The sequence below is a fragment of the Elgaria multicarinata genome, chromosome 3 (genome assembly GCF_023053635.1).
Source record: "Elgaria multicarinata webbii isolate HBS135686 ecotype San Diego chromosome 3, rElgMul1.1.pri, whole genome shotgun sequence".
NCBI classification, from domain to species: Eukaryota; Metazoa; Chordata; class Lepidosauria; order Squamata; family Anguidae; genus Elgaria; species Elgaria multicarinata.
In genome coordinates, this window is record NC_086173.1 from 161,664,235 (window position 1) to 161,677,458 (window position 13,224).

General features: G+C 44.0%; 1 protein-coding gene across 1 annotated transcript; it reads left to right on the top strand.

The window, feature by feature from the left end:
* The first annotated feature begins 469 nt into the window (after positions 1-469).
* Positions 470-9,319, top strand: LOC134395698 (zinc finger protein 135-like). Its single transcript, XM_063121861.1, has 5 exons — positions 470-547; positions 3,703-3,826; positions 4,793-5,005; positions 7,962-8,301; positions 8,575-9,319. The coding sequence occupies exons 1-5, from the start codon at positions 470-472 to the stop codon at positions 9,317-9,319; spliced, it is 1,500 nt and encodes a 499-aa protein (XP_062977931.1).
* The last annotated feature ends 3,905 nt before the right edge of the window (positions 9,320-13,224 follow it).

Below are 13,224 nucleotides of genomic sequence, written 5' to 3' on the forward strand. Positions count from 1 at the left end.
CCTGGTATTTAATAGCACAGAGATGAGCAGGTGAATGTAGCAGGTGATGTTTGGTCCTGCATTCATTTTGCCTGAGTGTATTGGGGGATAACATTGGCTTCCAGATTTGTTGAGTGAAGAGCTGTTTCAGCTTTAGGAGGTGTCTATAAGCAAGGACTGGTCTACTATACAAGACAATGAAAATATGTATTAACAAAACAACAGTGATGCTTGAAATAATTAAATGGAGAGGACCAGGACTGTGGAAGCTGTACTGAGATCCTTGAAAAAACAGAGGAGGAATATGAATTGGATGGTGATGATGAATCCCAATTTCCAAGTGCAATTTATTTGTTTTGCTTCCAGGAAGGATCATTCCTATTGATTTCCATTTCCATTTCTTTTACCCTTTGCCATAGTTGAGCACATCAATCTAAATGACCATCCTTCTAGACATCTATAGTGCGAGACTATTTTTGTGAAGTGACCCATGGAGCACAGAAAGTCCACAGGCAAAAGATCAGAAGAAGGATCGGAAGGGGCAGAAGAAGAACCCAATGAAACTCAGGCAAGAATGTTTTCAGCAATGGGTTATCAGTTGACATGTTGTTGGTGTTATCACCAAGACATTGAGCTAATGGCTGGTTATTTGTAATGTGAAATGATAGTGACCACAGTGGCCAGTTCTAACCACAAGCTATAAACTGAGATTGGGCCTAGTTGCGAGTGGATAATTGGTTGGATGAATGGAGTGTGCAAGTTTTTGAATGGTTGAGGTTATGTTTGAGACGTGAGTGGGAACTGAGAGTGTGTGGACCATTCTGGTGTTGTAAGGATGTACTTGAAAAACTCTGACGCTGCAATCCATGGAGATGGTACCTCCATTCCAGTGACTTGTGCAAGAAGGAGATATAACAGGAGGATGCGGTTTGGGGTTTGGGCATCAGAGTAGAATGGGTTACGTATGTTTATATACACTTCCAACATTGCTTGCTGTGAAATTTGAGCAAATGCCAGAATTCTTTTCTGCAGTTGAACAAGTAAAAGAAGATGTTAGTGTAGAATTATCACTACAAATCAATCTGACGGATTTTTTTTTCTAAACTGAAGCTTTAGTATTATAGAAAACTTTGAAAGGTCCAAAATTGTCAAAGCTTGAGCTTTAATAGTGATTTGAGCCTGCTCTCAGGCCTGACACGTAGTTGACAGGGATGGTGGTGAAGTTGGTGGACAATGATCTAAACCAGGAGAAGTGGTGGAGTAGGAGTGACCCAAGGAAAAGCCAGGTTTTAAAATGTGGGGGAAGAGGCAAGAAGGTGGACTTGGGCCTGACGAGAATGTCGTTCGCTGGCGATAGGTGTGAGAAAGAAAGCACCGAAAGCCCTCCATTGCATTGAAGGAAAGTAACCTCCATATGGCTTCTGCAGGACTGACAAAGCGGGAATCAAAGAACCATAGGTGTGCACACTTGGTGTGCCAGGTGTGCCCAGGAACACCCTAATGTCCTCGGGTACGCCTGCAATTTCCTGCACATTGGAGGAGGAAGCAAATGTGCTTTCCAGTAGGGGTGTGCACGGACCCCCCGCTCCGCTTCACTTGCAGATCTGCCATTTTCCGGATCGGGCCGCTCCGCCCCGCCCCCGCTCCGCCCACTTCCGCTCCGCTCCGCCCGGAGCTCCGGATCCGGAGCTCCGTTTCCCCCCCCCCCCATAGGCTTGCATTGAAAGCTAAAAAATTATACAACTTTTTTTCTGTTCAAGTTAGAAACCTCATGTTTGGCACCATGACACCTCATGGGGATATACACACGCATGCCAAGTTTCAAAGCAATCCCATCATCCCCTGATTTTTGGTGAATTTTTGAAAATCGGGCACCCCACACACAACATCCCTGCGAGGTGGGCAGGGGAGGAGGGAGGGAAGGCAGGCAGGCATGCAGCTGGCATTTCTGGGGGCATAAGGAAGTGAGCCAAGGATAAGCCAGTAATGCATATAAAATGGAATAAATCAATCAATAAACAAAGGAGGGGTGGAATTAAAAGCAGCAGTGTTGCTCAATAAACAGCAAGAAGAATTTTTTAAAAAAGGCTATATTTGTCTTTTACCAGCAATAGGGGGACGTGCCCGGGGGAGGGGGAAGTAGCTGCCAGTTCAAGACAGCCACCAACAGCTCTGAGAAGAAGTAAAACGCTCACTTCAACTCATAACAGGCATTGCTCCACCACTGAGAAGTAAACGCTCACTTCAACTCATAATAGGCATCGCTCCACCACTGAGAAGTAAACGCTCACTTCGACTCATGATAGGCCTTGCTCCACCGTTTTACTCTCTTTGGAAGGCTCTAATGGCCTTCCAGTGCAGGAGAGAGTGGGGGCACGTCCACGATGAGATGCCCTAGGGGAGCTCATCCCCTTGCACCACATCTATTCAGTTGTTCACCAAGGTTAGGGTGGGGAGCAGTGCTGTGTTTCTATCTCTTATTCTTGGCTTAGTATATGATTTCAGGTTGTGTTTGTGCATTTGGTAGGGCTACTGTTTTAAAAAACACTGGGAAAAGCCCGTTCAGATGAAGAAAGAGAAGTTTCCCAGAATCCCAAGTTACCTGTTTTGCCTATCCCCTCCTCTAACTTTGGGTTCATGTGCTCATGACCGGGAGCTGACTCTGCCCCTCAGCCCTTTGAAAAAGGTATTTTTCCCGACGATTTTTAAAAAACTTCTAGCGCGCGACCCGGACAACGCAGAAAGTTGAGAGTAGTCTCAAAATGACCCCCATCCACGACTCTCTGTGCACAAGAATTTTCAGAACGATAGCTTAAAAACCAACCCAGTTATGTCCGAGTCTTTCCCTCAATGCAATCCTATGGGCGAAAAGCCGAAAACGCCGTTTGAGCCGCGCGGTTGACCCGATTTTCACAAAAATATAGCACGCGACCCAGACAACGCAGAGAGGTGAGAGTGGTCTCAAAATGACCCCCATCCACGACTCTCTGAGCACAAGAATTTCTAGAACGATAGCTTCAAAAAGAACGTAGTTATGCGCGATTATTTGCCGCAATGCAATCCTATGGTGAAATGTTTTCAAGATGGTGACCGGAGCACTCCGCCTGAACTAGGAGCTCCGAAAAATGGCCGCTTCTCTTCGCCTTGCTTCTAGGGGGTCCGCGGTCCGCTCCTACTCCGCCTCTGGGTAAGGCGGAGCAGGCCAATCCGCTACTGCTTCTACGCTCCTAATCGGAGCGGATCACACCCCTACTTTCCAGACCCTCCTGAAAGTTTGGAACTCGCCCGGGCTCGCTAATGGGGGAGGCCATTACCATGCCAGGGGGAATTACACATTTTCTGGAGGTCCCTTTAATGCCCTGATTGGTGTGTGATCCCCCCCCCCACCATGCCAATGGCAACCGCCTTTGGTGTGGTTGGGTAGAATTACACACTTTCTTGAGGACCTGGAAAGAGTGATTTCTCACACCCCTTTTTGGGGGGGAGAGAAAGAGTGTTTTTCCCTCCTCTGCTCTTATCTGGCCCTTTAAGGGTGCACACCCTAATGAAATGTGCTGTACATTCCTATGCCAAGAACAGTATGTTTTGTGCTCTGACTACTAGCACTCGGTGACATAGGCTTTACAATAGTATATATAACTATAAATTAGCATATGCAGATTAGGCCTTATATCATCAGGCACTATCACCCTAATCTGTAAGGGCTACTCTCTTTGGTTTCAGGGAGAATTTGAAGAGGTGGCTGAGAGGTCTTCCATTTCAAGCCAGACTATGTCTGATGATGAGCAGAGTGCATGGCAGACAGAATCAGAGGAGGAAGATGAAGATGCTGAGGCTGGACCATCAGGTAAGGGGGTGATTGGTATGCCTTCTTGTGCCTAGGTTCTGGGTTGCCCAGAGCCTCCCTTATGGGCTGGATTCAGCTCTAGTGCTTTCTCTCCCTTCAGGAAGCTCTGGGATAGTTAGTTTAAGATTATTTATTTCCCAGCCTTTGATCTCCAGACCATAAGAGGCCTCTCTGACCACTCATAAATGTTTTGCTCCACTCCTTTTGAGTTGGACCCTTCCTATGCATCATCATCATCATCATCATCATCATCATCATTTTTATTTATTTATTCCCCGCCTATCCCTCCGGATCGAGGCAGGGTACAACATAAATGCAAATGCCATGTAGCACATATAATAAAAATATTAATAAGCAATACATTATTAAAAGCAGCACATTATTAAAAGGCATCTTCAAATTCAACTGGATAGGCCTGCCAGAAGAGATCAGACTTTATAGCATTCTTAAAATCCAAAAGACTGTTAAATTGACGAATCTCTCCCGGCACGTCATTCCATAATCTAGGAGCAGTGGAGGAAAAGGTCCTCTGAATACTAGTTGTCAGCCTTGTTTTTGTTGACTAGAGTAAAGAGGACCTGAGTGTGCGGGGTGGATTGTATGGGTGAAGGCGATCCCGCATGTAGCCTGGACCCAAACCATGTAGGGCTTTAAAGGTGATAACCAACACTTTATACTTTGCCTGGAAAATAATTGGCAGCCAGTGAAGAGTTTTTAAAACTGGCGTAATGTTGTCACCCCTAGCTGTACCAGTGACCATGCCATTTACAGTCCAGTTGGGCACAAACAGGACAGGGAGGGACTAGGCTGGGGCTTACAGTACATAGTTGTGCAATAAGTGGCTGAGTCCTGGGTAGAGTAATCTGTATAGGCAACAAATAGATGACCAGAGATGACTGGGAGAAAAATGGTCCAGAATATACAGAAACTTCGAGATCAAATGAATACTTTGCATTTCCCATGCAGACAGCAGGAAACAACCAAAGCAAATTGAGGGGGGAAAGACTGTCAGAAGGAAACCCACCCAGCAAAGGAAGCAGAAGAAGAACCTGTTCCTTGTGGGGAAGTACACAAGGCATCCAGTGAACACCATCAGACCTGCACATTGGAGGAAGAAGATTTTATTCCACATGAAGATGCAGGGTCATTCTCTGAAGATTGATCCCCAAGAGAGATCAGGTAAAGCTACCCAAGTTGACTTCTGTTGACTTTTTCTTAACATATAATGGAGCAACTAAAATTCTCTCTTTCTTAATTTAAAAAACTGCCAAGTTGATCTGTACTGCTGTGGTTTACTTTCTTCTCCATCAAAAGAAGATGGGTGATGGGGAGAAATACAGGGCAAAAGGAGAAAAGCTTGTGAGATCATATTAGTCATCAGTAAGGAAACTAGATGACAGAAGGAAACGGATGTTCCCATTCCTTGTATAGAGGTTGTTCAGAGCTTCAGATTTAGCCACAATGTGCTGTAATCCAATCTACTTAAGACTCTGGACCTGATGATAGATTCAGAAAGCCAAATTGTTCAGAATTTAAATTTTTCCTATTGATTTGTGTTGGAAATAAGAAAGTATTTTTATCATCATTATTTATTACCTTTCTATTCCACCCCATAGTCAAAGCTATCTGGATGGTTTACAAAGGAGATAACTTCTTCAGTTTTTATGATATGAAATTTGGGGACCTTGGCAACCATCTGCCCTTTCTCTCCTTTGCAGTTTTGTACTAGCCACAGGAAAAAAAAGTCTGTCCCCCCAAGGAAATCTATCAAAGTGAAGAGCTATAATTTTTTTTGTGTTTCCACAAAATTTGTGGACCTCAGCAACCACTTGATATTCTCCACACTTTTGTATTAGCCACAAGTGATGTTTGTTTTGGGGTTTTTATAAGAAAATGTGTCAAGCAAAGAGCTATATATTTTTTTGTGCTTCCACAGAAATGCATGAAATTTGGGGATATATCAGCCCCTGTGACTGAATCTCCCAAATTTCAGTCAGTTAAGTCAAGTGGCTTTTGTGCTAGCCATATATAAATTATCCTTTCTTCAAAACTAAAACAAAGGGTAAAAAATCTGTCATGCCTCATAGGTAATTAGAGATCTTAATCAGAAGATATTTTCACCACTATTCAGCTTCAATTGATGCATTTTGGCAGCAATTCCCCCCCCACCCATTTGTAAATGAAGGAAAAGATTAATCATTTAATAAATGCATATAACCTGGCCTGATCATATTCTTCTTATGATCATTTGATGTACACCAAGCCATATTAGAGAGCCAGTGTGGTGTAGTGGCTAAGGGGTTGGGCTGGGAGTCAGGAGATTCAGGTTCTAGTCCCCACCCCACCATGGAAACCCAGTGGGTGACTTTGGGCCAGTCACAGACTCTCAACCCAACCTACCCCAGAATGAAGTCCCACCATATGTGGTGTAGTGGTTAGAGTGTCAGACTGGGAGTAAGGAGATCTGGGCTCTACTCCCCACTTGGCCATGGAAATCCACTAGGTGACTTTGGGCCACTCACAGACTCTCAGTCCAACCCACCTCACAGGGTTGTTGTTGTGAGGATAACATGGGGAGGAGAAGGATTATGTATGATGCTCTGCGTTCCTTGGAGGAAAAAAGGCTGGATATAAATGTAATAAAAAAATAAACACTCGACAAGTAAAAACGAGCATCAGGCTTTTGCCACAGGTACAAGTTTCCCTTTTTTAAAAAAATAAAATAAAATAAAATAAAATTAAGGGCCCTCTTACAGGGAGCTAAGTCAACAGCACTACCAGTCAGCTACCATTCAGCTGGGCACTGTCAAGGCTGGCGCAGTCCTGCTAGCAATGGAGGAACTATGCATCACAGCATGGGTGGTAGAGGATGGAGGAGGAGGAGGGCAGCAACAGCAAGGAGGGCACCATGTGGGCCTGGGGTGGGCAGGCTGGCTGGCAGAGAGGCAGCTATTATGGTATCAGCCCATGGCATTGAAGTCACCAAGCCCAACTTCATTAACCACTCCTCCTGCCAGGATGCTGCTGATCCCACCACTGACCTAGCCTATGCCCACCTCTTCCTCTACCAAGAGCAACACCGTGGGTGGTGTTACCTGTAAGATGCTCCATATGTGTACTGTGTAGTGCTTTGTCCCACAGTATATACTGGACTGTGTCTGTACTCTGTTGGCCACACACTCTTTGCTTGTGCACAGTGATGCGTGTGCTGCCCTCACAAAGCTCAACCGCAAGACCAAAACAAAGCAGATACAGAAACAAAGGCCAGATCTACGCCACACAGGATATGATGCTTTGAAAATGGTTTGGAAACCGTATCTGGAGCATGACCTCTGCACCAGTGGTTATTACTACTGTTATAAACTGTTTTAAAGCAGTAGTGTAGATCCTGCCAAAGAGGGGGGGAAGCTTACATAAACAACTATAGGACTGGTGTTCTGGGAATTGACACTGACACTATTTATCAAAAGTCTAACAGAAGAGTTTTTTTAAAAAAAAATATTAATTAGAATATAGATGAAGTATTGAAATATTGGAAGCGAAGGAATATTAATTCAGAAGTGCGGGGGCAGGGGTGCCAAAGTACAAGCATTAAACCAAGCAAGGAATCTTGAAGAAGAATTTAAGGGAAGAACAAAACAATACATTTGAGAAGGGTTGGGTAGATACTCACGAAGAACAAGTCAAGCTGCATGAGCACAATCCAATAATATAGAACTCTCCTCCTCCTTCCAACTCTTGCTCACACTGGGAAACAAAAGCAGAATCTCCTGTTACAGACAACCCCTCCTCCACCACTGTGATTGGAGACTGCTGGGTTAAACATTCAGCCCTATGGGCCCCTAGAGATGTCTCTGGCCAAGACTCAGTTCCCCCTTCCCAACTCCTCCTCTTGCTCTGCCTAATCTTAAACAAACCATCATTACATTTCCCAAACAGGCCGCCTGGCCTTCAGATTCAGATTTCCTAGACAGGCTGTCAGACCTTGAGTGATTCAGATTGGTTTGACACATTTAAGAATGCTTTGCACGAATCCAGATCTCTTTCAGATCCAGACCGCTTCGGTTTTGAGATTCGGATTCAGAACTGGAGCAGTACGCAGCCCTAATGTTTTCTCTTATTTTTTTCCCATCAGATGCTGTGCAGGAGACTGTTGACAAAGGAGAAGAACCTAGCACATCAGAAGGAGGACCAAGGGAGGAAGAGGTGGAAGAGGTTTTGAGCAATCAGGATAGATCCAGAAGGAAGAAGGGAAATTATACGAAAGAGAAGGACAAACCCATTTCATCTCAGAGTGGAGTCCACCTTGAGCAAGAAGAACAAACAGGAGAGAGACACCTTGATGCTCATTTGAGAATCCACACAGAGGAGAAAACCAGTCAAAGCTCAGAGACAGTGAAAAGTGACTGTCTGAGCAAACCAAATGTGAAGGATCCAATGCTCGGCACAGAGGGGAAAAGTCACACATGTTTGGAGTGTGGAAAGAGCTTCACACAGAGCTCACAACTTACAAGACATCATCAACAAATTCACTCTGGGGAGGAACTTTATATCTGTCCAGAATGTGGAAAGAGCTTCCAAAAACAAGAAAATCTCATAGCACATCAAAAATGCCATACGAGGGGGAAACCCTTTAAATGTTCAAGCTGTGAAAAATGCTTCAGGAATAGATCAACCCTTACCATTCATGAAAGAATTCACACAGGGGAGAAACCCTTTAAATGCTCAAGCTGTGGAAAATGCTTCAGGGATAAATCAACCCTTACTCAACATGAACGAACTCACACAGGAGAAAAACCCTTTAAATGCTCAAGCTGTGAAAAATGCTTCAGGGATAGGTCAGCCCTTGCCAGTCATGAAAGAATTCACACAGGGGAGAAACCCTTTAAATGCTCAAGCTGTGAAAAATGCTACAGTGATAGATCAGCCCTCGCCAAACATGAAAAAATGCACGCAGGAGAGAAACCCTTTAAATGCTCAAACTGTGAAAAATGCTTTAGTGAGAGATCAGACCTTACCAAACATGAAAGAATTCACACAGGACAGAAACCCTTTAAATGCTCCAACTGTGAAAAATGCTTCACTGATAAATCAGCCCTTACCAAACATGAAAGAATTCACAAAAGAGAGAAAACCTATAAGTGTAATGAATGTGGAAAGAGCTTCACTGTTAGCTCCGACCTCAAGTTACATCAACAAATTCACTCAGGAGTGAAACCATTTACATGTGAAGTATGTGAAAAGAAGTTCAACGAGAGAGCAGCCCTCATCAAACATCAAAAGTGCCATTCACGGGAGAAACCCTATCAATGCAACGAATGTGGAAAATGTTATGCTAACATCTCATCTCTTACTGTACATGGTAGAATTCACAAAGGAGAGAAACGTTATCAATGTTCTGTGTGCAGTGAAACATTCCGTTACAAGTATCAGCTTGTTACACATCAAAGAACTCATACACAGGAGGAGACTCATACACAGGAGACTTCCTAGAAATGTTCAGTGTGTGAGGAAATGTTCAGATGCCAACCAAACCTTGAAATACTTTTTAATGATGTCCATAAACTAGAGTTACCTTACAAATCTCCTCATTGTATGGCATGTTTTGATGATGGATTGAGCCTTCATGGAGTCTGCAGACAGTAGAAACAGAAGCTCCATCACAGCCTAGAATCATGGTCAAACATTCAGTCTCTGCCCACGCTTCACATTAAAGGAGCTACATCTTCTCCCATTTGAGCCTCACCATATCAGGAGGCTTTCAGTTGGGCTCCCTGCAGGGCCTTTTGAGGGGATTTGATATTTGGGACCCTTTACCTCTGCTTCTATGTTTCATTCGCTGTATTAATCATCCATTTTCATGCGATGTTTTTATTGCTTAACTGTACTTTATCATTTTATGAAATTACTATAACCAGATGTGTCACATGAATGCTCAGTGGATCGAGATGATTTCAGAGTTCTGAATTTACTGGAGAGCAAAGAATGTGCACATGGGGGATTCCTTACATATGCTTATTACGTGGGGAAACAGTCACTTGTATAGCCAACCTTACGATACATCTCAGTGTCCATACAGGGGAAAGACCACAAAAAGTAAATACACCATAAGTGATTATTTGGATCACAAATCAAGCCTCCATGAATTTGAGAGTAGACGTAGCAGGGAAATCTCTTCACTGTTCAGAATGCGGTAAGAAGGGATGTCTCAGGTGCCTGACTGGTTCTGAGGGTCCAATGGACACCTCCCGCATCCCCCCATGGACCTGCACGGGTGGCCGCAGTATGTTTCAAGGCCCACAAGTCAAGCACCTGCGTGGCCAGATGACCACAGACGAGTTTGCCTATCCTTAGTAGGATTCAGTTATGGCCCATATATTACTTCTCATCAAAGGATCCACATTTTAGTGGCTTCAATATGTGGCATTCCCTGCCTCGCATTCTGTGGCTGTATTCGATATTTTAACGGGATGTTATTAATTACTTAATTATGCTAAGCTGTCTATGTGCTTCACTGATGTTATTCCTTGCTTGTTTTATCTAGATGGTTTTAAGGGCATAGTTGTACTGTACGATTTTATGAAAACATCTTTTGGGAGAAACTGGAGAAATAGAGCTTTCCCCCTCTGCCAGAGGGAAGCAACTTTGCCTTCTTTTTTGACAAGAGGGCATTTCCAAGGCAGGAGCCCTATCAAGAAAAGCTCAGGTTGGATTGAGGGCTCTTCTGACTCTTTGGCCAAGTTATTAAGGTTGGAAAGGTCAATGTGTGGAATCCTGAATCCACCCGCAGGAGATAGTAAGATGTGAAATGTTCTGTTGAAATGGGAAACTGGTACAGTCGCTGTGGATGATATTTAGATGGTTTCTGTATCTTTTAATGTGTTTGAATACTAATAAAGTTGTGTGTGCATTTTCTCTGTTTCATAGTCTTGATTCTATTTTGCCTCCTTAAACAAGAATGGTCCCGGGTTGCATTTTTAGGCTGACATTTTGTACAGAGTTCCGAGCTCCTTAACCTGAAGGAACATGGTGGGATTTCATTCTGGGGAAAGAACAGTTGGGCTGCATCTTCAATGCATTGAAGCCAAGGGTCATTTAGGACTTTTCCAACTTGGAATGAGTGATGTCACAGACTGGCAGTGCCCTGTCTGCGCAAGGAAGGGGAAACAGGGAAAATAATGTCCCCTCACTCCTTTTAGCTCTTTCCATTTGTTGGAAGACTTTGGCAATTGCAAGGAGAAGGGTCCATGGTGGGACTTCATTCTGGGGAAAGAACAGTTGAATAAGTGTTTTTGAATAGGGAAGGGGTTTTACATCTGAACAGAATGAACACAGATACTCACTCTTCAAACCTGTAAGAGGTGTAAGGTAAATATAATAACCAGGTTAAAAGCAAACAGCTACACTGAGCACTGATGCTATCCAAGTTTCTTCCCAGTAAGATCTTTTTCCAAGGAGCCCAAAGTAGGTTATATGAGTGCCCTGCTCCAGTTTGTCCTCACAACAACCCTGTGAGGTGGGTCAGGCTGAGAGTCAGTGACTTGGCCAAAGCCACCCAGCAAGCTTCACGGCCAACTAAGCACTTGAACGTGGATCTTCTCCTTTTCAGCTACTACTCTAACTGTTACACCACAATGATTCCTCGGGTGTGATTGTAAATTGAACCTCGATGTCAATGGATCATACATCTCTGAAGACAAGCAATTGGGAGAAACCATTGTTGGTGGTGATCATAGGAGTAGATGCGGGGAGGACTTCATGCTTTCTATTTGGGCTCTGGAGAGGCACAGGATTAGCCACTGTAGGTAGTGAGATGTTGATCTATTTCTTCATGTCTTCATTTATTGCTTGTCGAGACCACCTTTCTAAAGTAACAATGACATGAAACTACCATTGGGCAGGGGGTTGGACTCGATGGCCTTATAGGCCCCTTCCAACTCTACTATTCCATGATACTATGTTTAATACCATAAGAAATTGGGGAAAGACATTACAAAAGCATGTGTCAAACCCTCCTTCCTGAATGCAGAGAGAGTGGCATGAGCGATGCAAAGGGAGTTTGTTTCAGGGATTGGGACCGATGTAGGAGAAATCCCTTGTGCTACGTGGACCTTGGTCTGATCCAGATTGATGTTCTCAATCTTCTTACAGTATAAGAGAAAAATAAATGAATGCTGAGCAAGAACGTCAATGGAATTCAAAAGAATGGAAATAAAACCCTCAGCTATTGTAGATCATACATTGTCCTCCAATGTGGGGTTGTTGTTTTTCTTGCACTGAACTCCATTTCCCAGTAGCCCTTGCAAATCCCACGTGCATGTCCCACAGCTGGCCCCATTTAACTTGAGCCTGGTGCTCAGCTTGGAGTGAGGAGCAGAAGGGAAGGACTAAATCCCCACCTCTGAAGGCCAAGCAAGCAGTGCAGGGAGCTTGCTGCTCTCTGCATTCACTTTCCAGAGGAGGAAGGTTGTGTTTTCTTGATGTTCTACGGTCAGTGATGCCTCCAGGTTTTTGAGGAGCTTTACAGAAGAACACCCTTCCCCTGTGAGTCTGTGTTCTTATTGCCAATGTCACCAGCAGCTCTTTCTCCCCCTCCTCTCTTTCTCCTATTTGTTGTGAATCTACGTTCTTATTGTCTACATACTTATCTCTGAGTATATGTTCTTATTGCCAGTGTTACCTGCAGTTGTTTCTCCTCCTCATCACAATCTCTTGCTTGGTTGGCAGGCAGGACATCAGTGGGCGAGAAGGCTGTGGTGTCTTCTGCTCCTCCTTCTCAAAAGGCAGGTGAACAAGGAGGTTGCCACGGTGAGGAGCAGGAGAAGGCCCAGGGGTCTCTTGCCAGTGGGAACCTGGTCTTGGTGGGCCCTTGGCTGGTGCTGGACCATGTCTCCCCTTGACACCACCCCTGTCTAAGGTCTTGCTTTGTGGAAATGGCTGCTTGCAGTCCTCCAAACAGAAAGGAAATAGTATCCAAGGTGTATGTTGGGGCTTCGAAATGAACTGGTGTGATGTTTTAATGGATATTGTTGTGTTTATGCTTTTGATGGTTTAAAATGTTTATATTTGTTTTTAATATTCACTTTTTTAACCTTTGTATACTGCCCAAAGTGCTTCAGTTATGGGGTGGTATATAAATGTAATTAATAGAATAAATCAATAAAATAAAATCTGTCAGAGTAAAAAGAAGGAAGATGTGCCACCCTAAAGATTTGAACTTGCTTCTAGGTTCAGTATGGGTGGGGCGGGGCAGGGGGAGAGGGATTAGAGTATCTTCACATGCTATATGAACATGCTGCAACAGATACAGGAATTGTTACCAGCACTTGGCAGCTTTTAATTCGCACAGTCTTATCAATAGAAAAATAAGGCTAAATGGACATGAAATCCAATAGGAC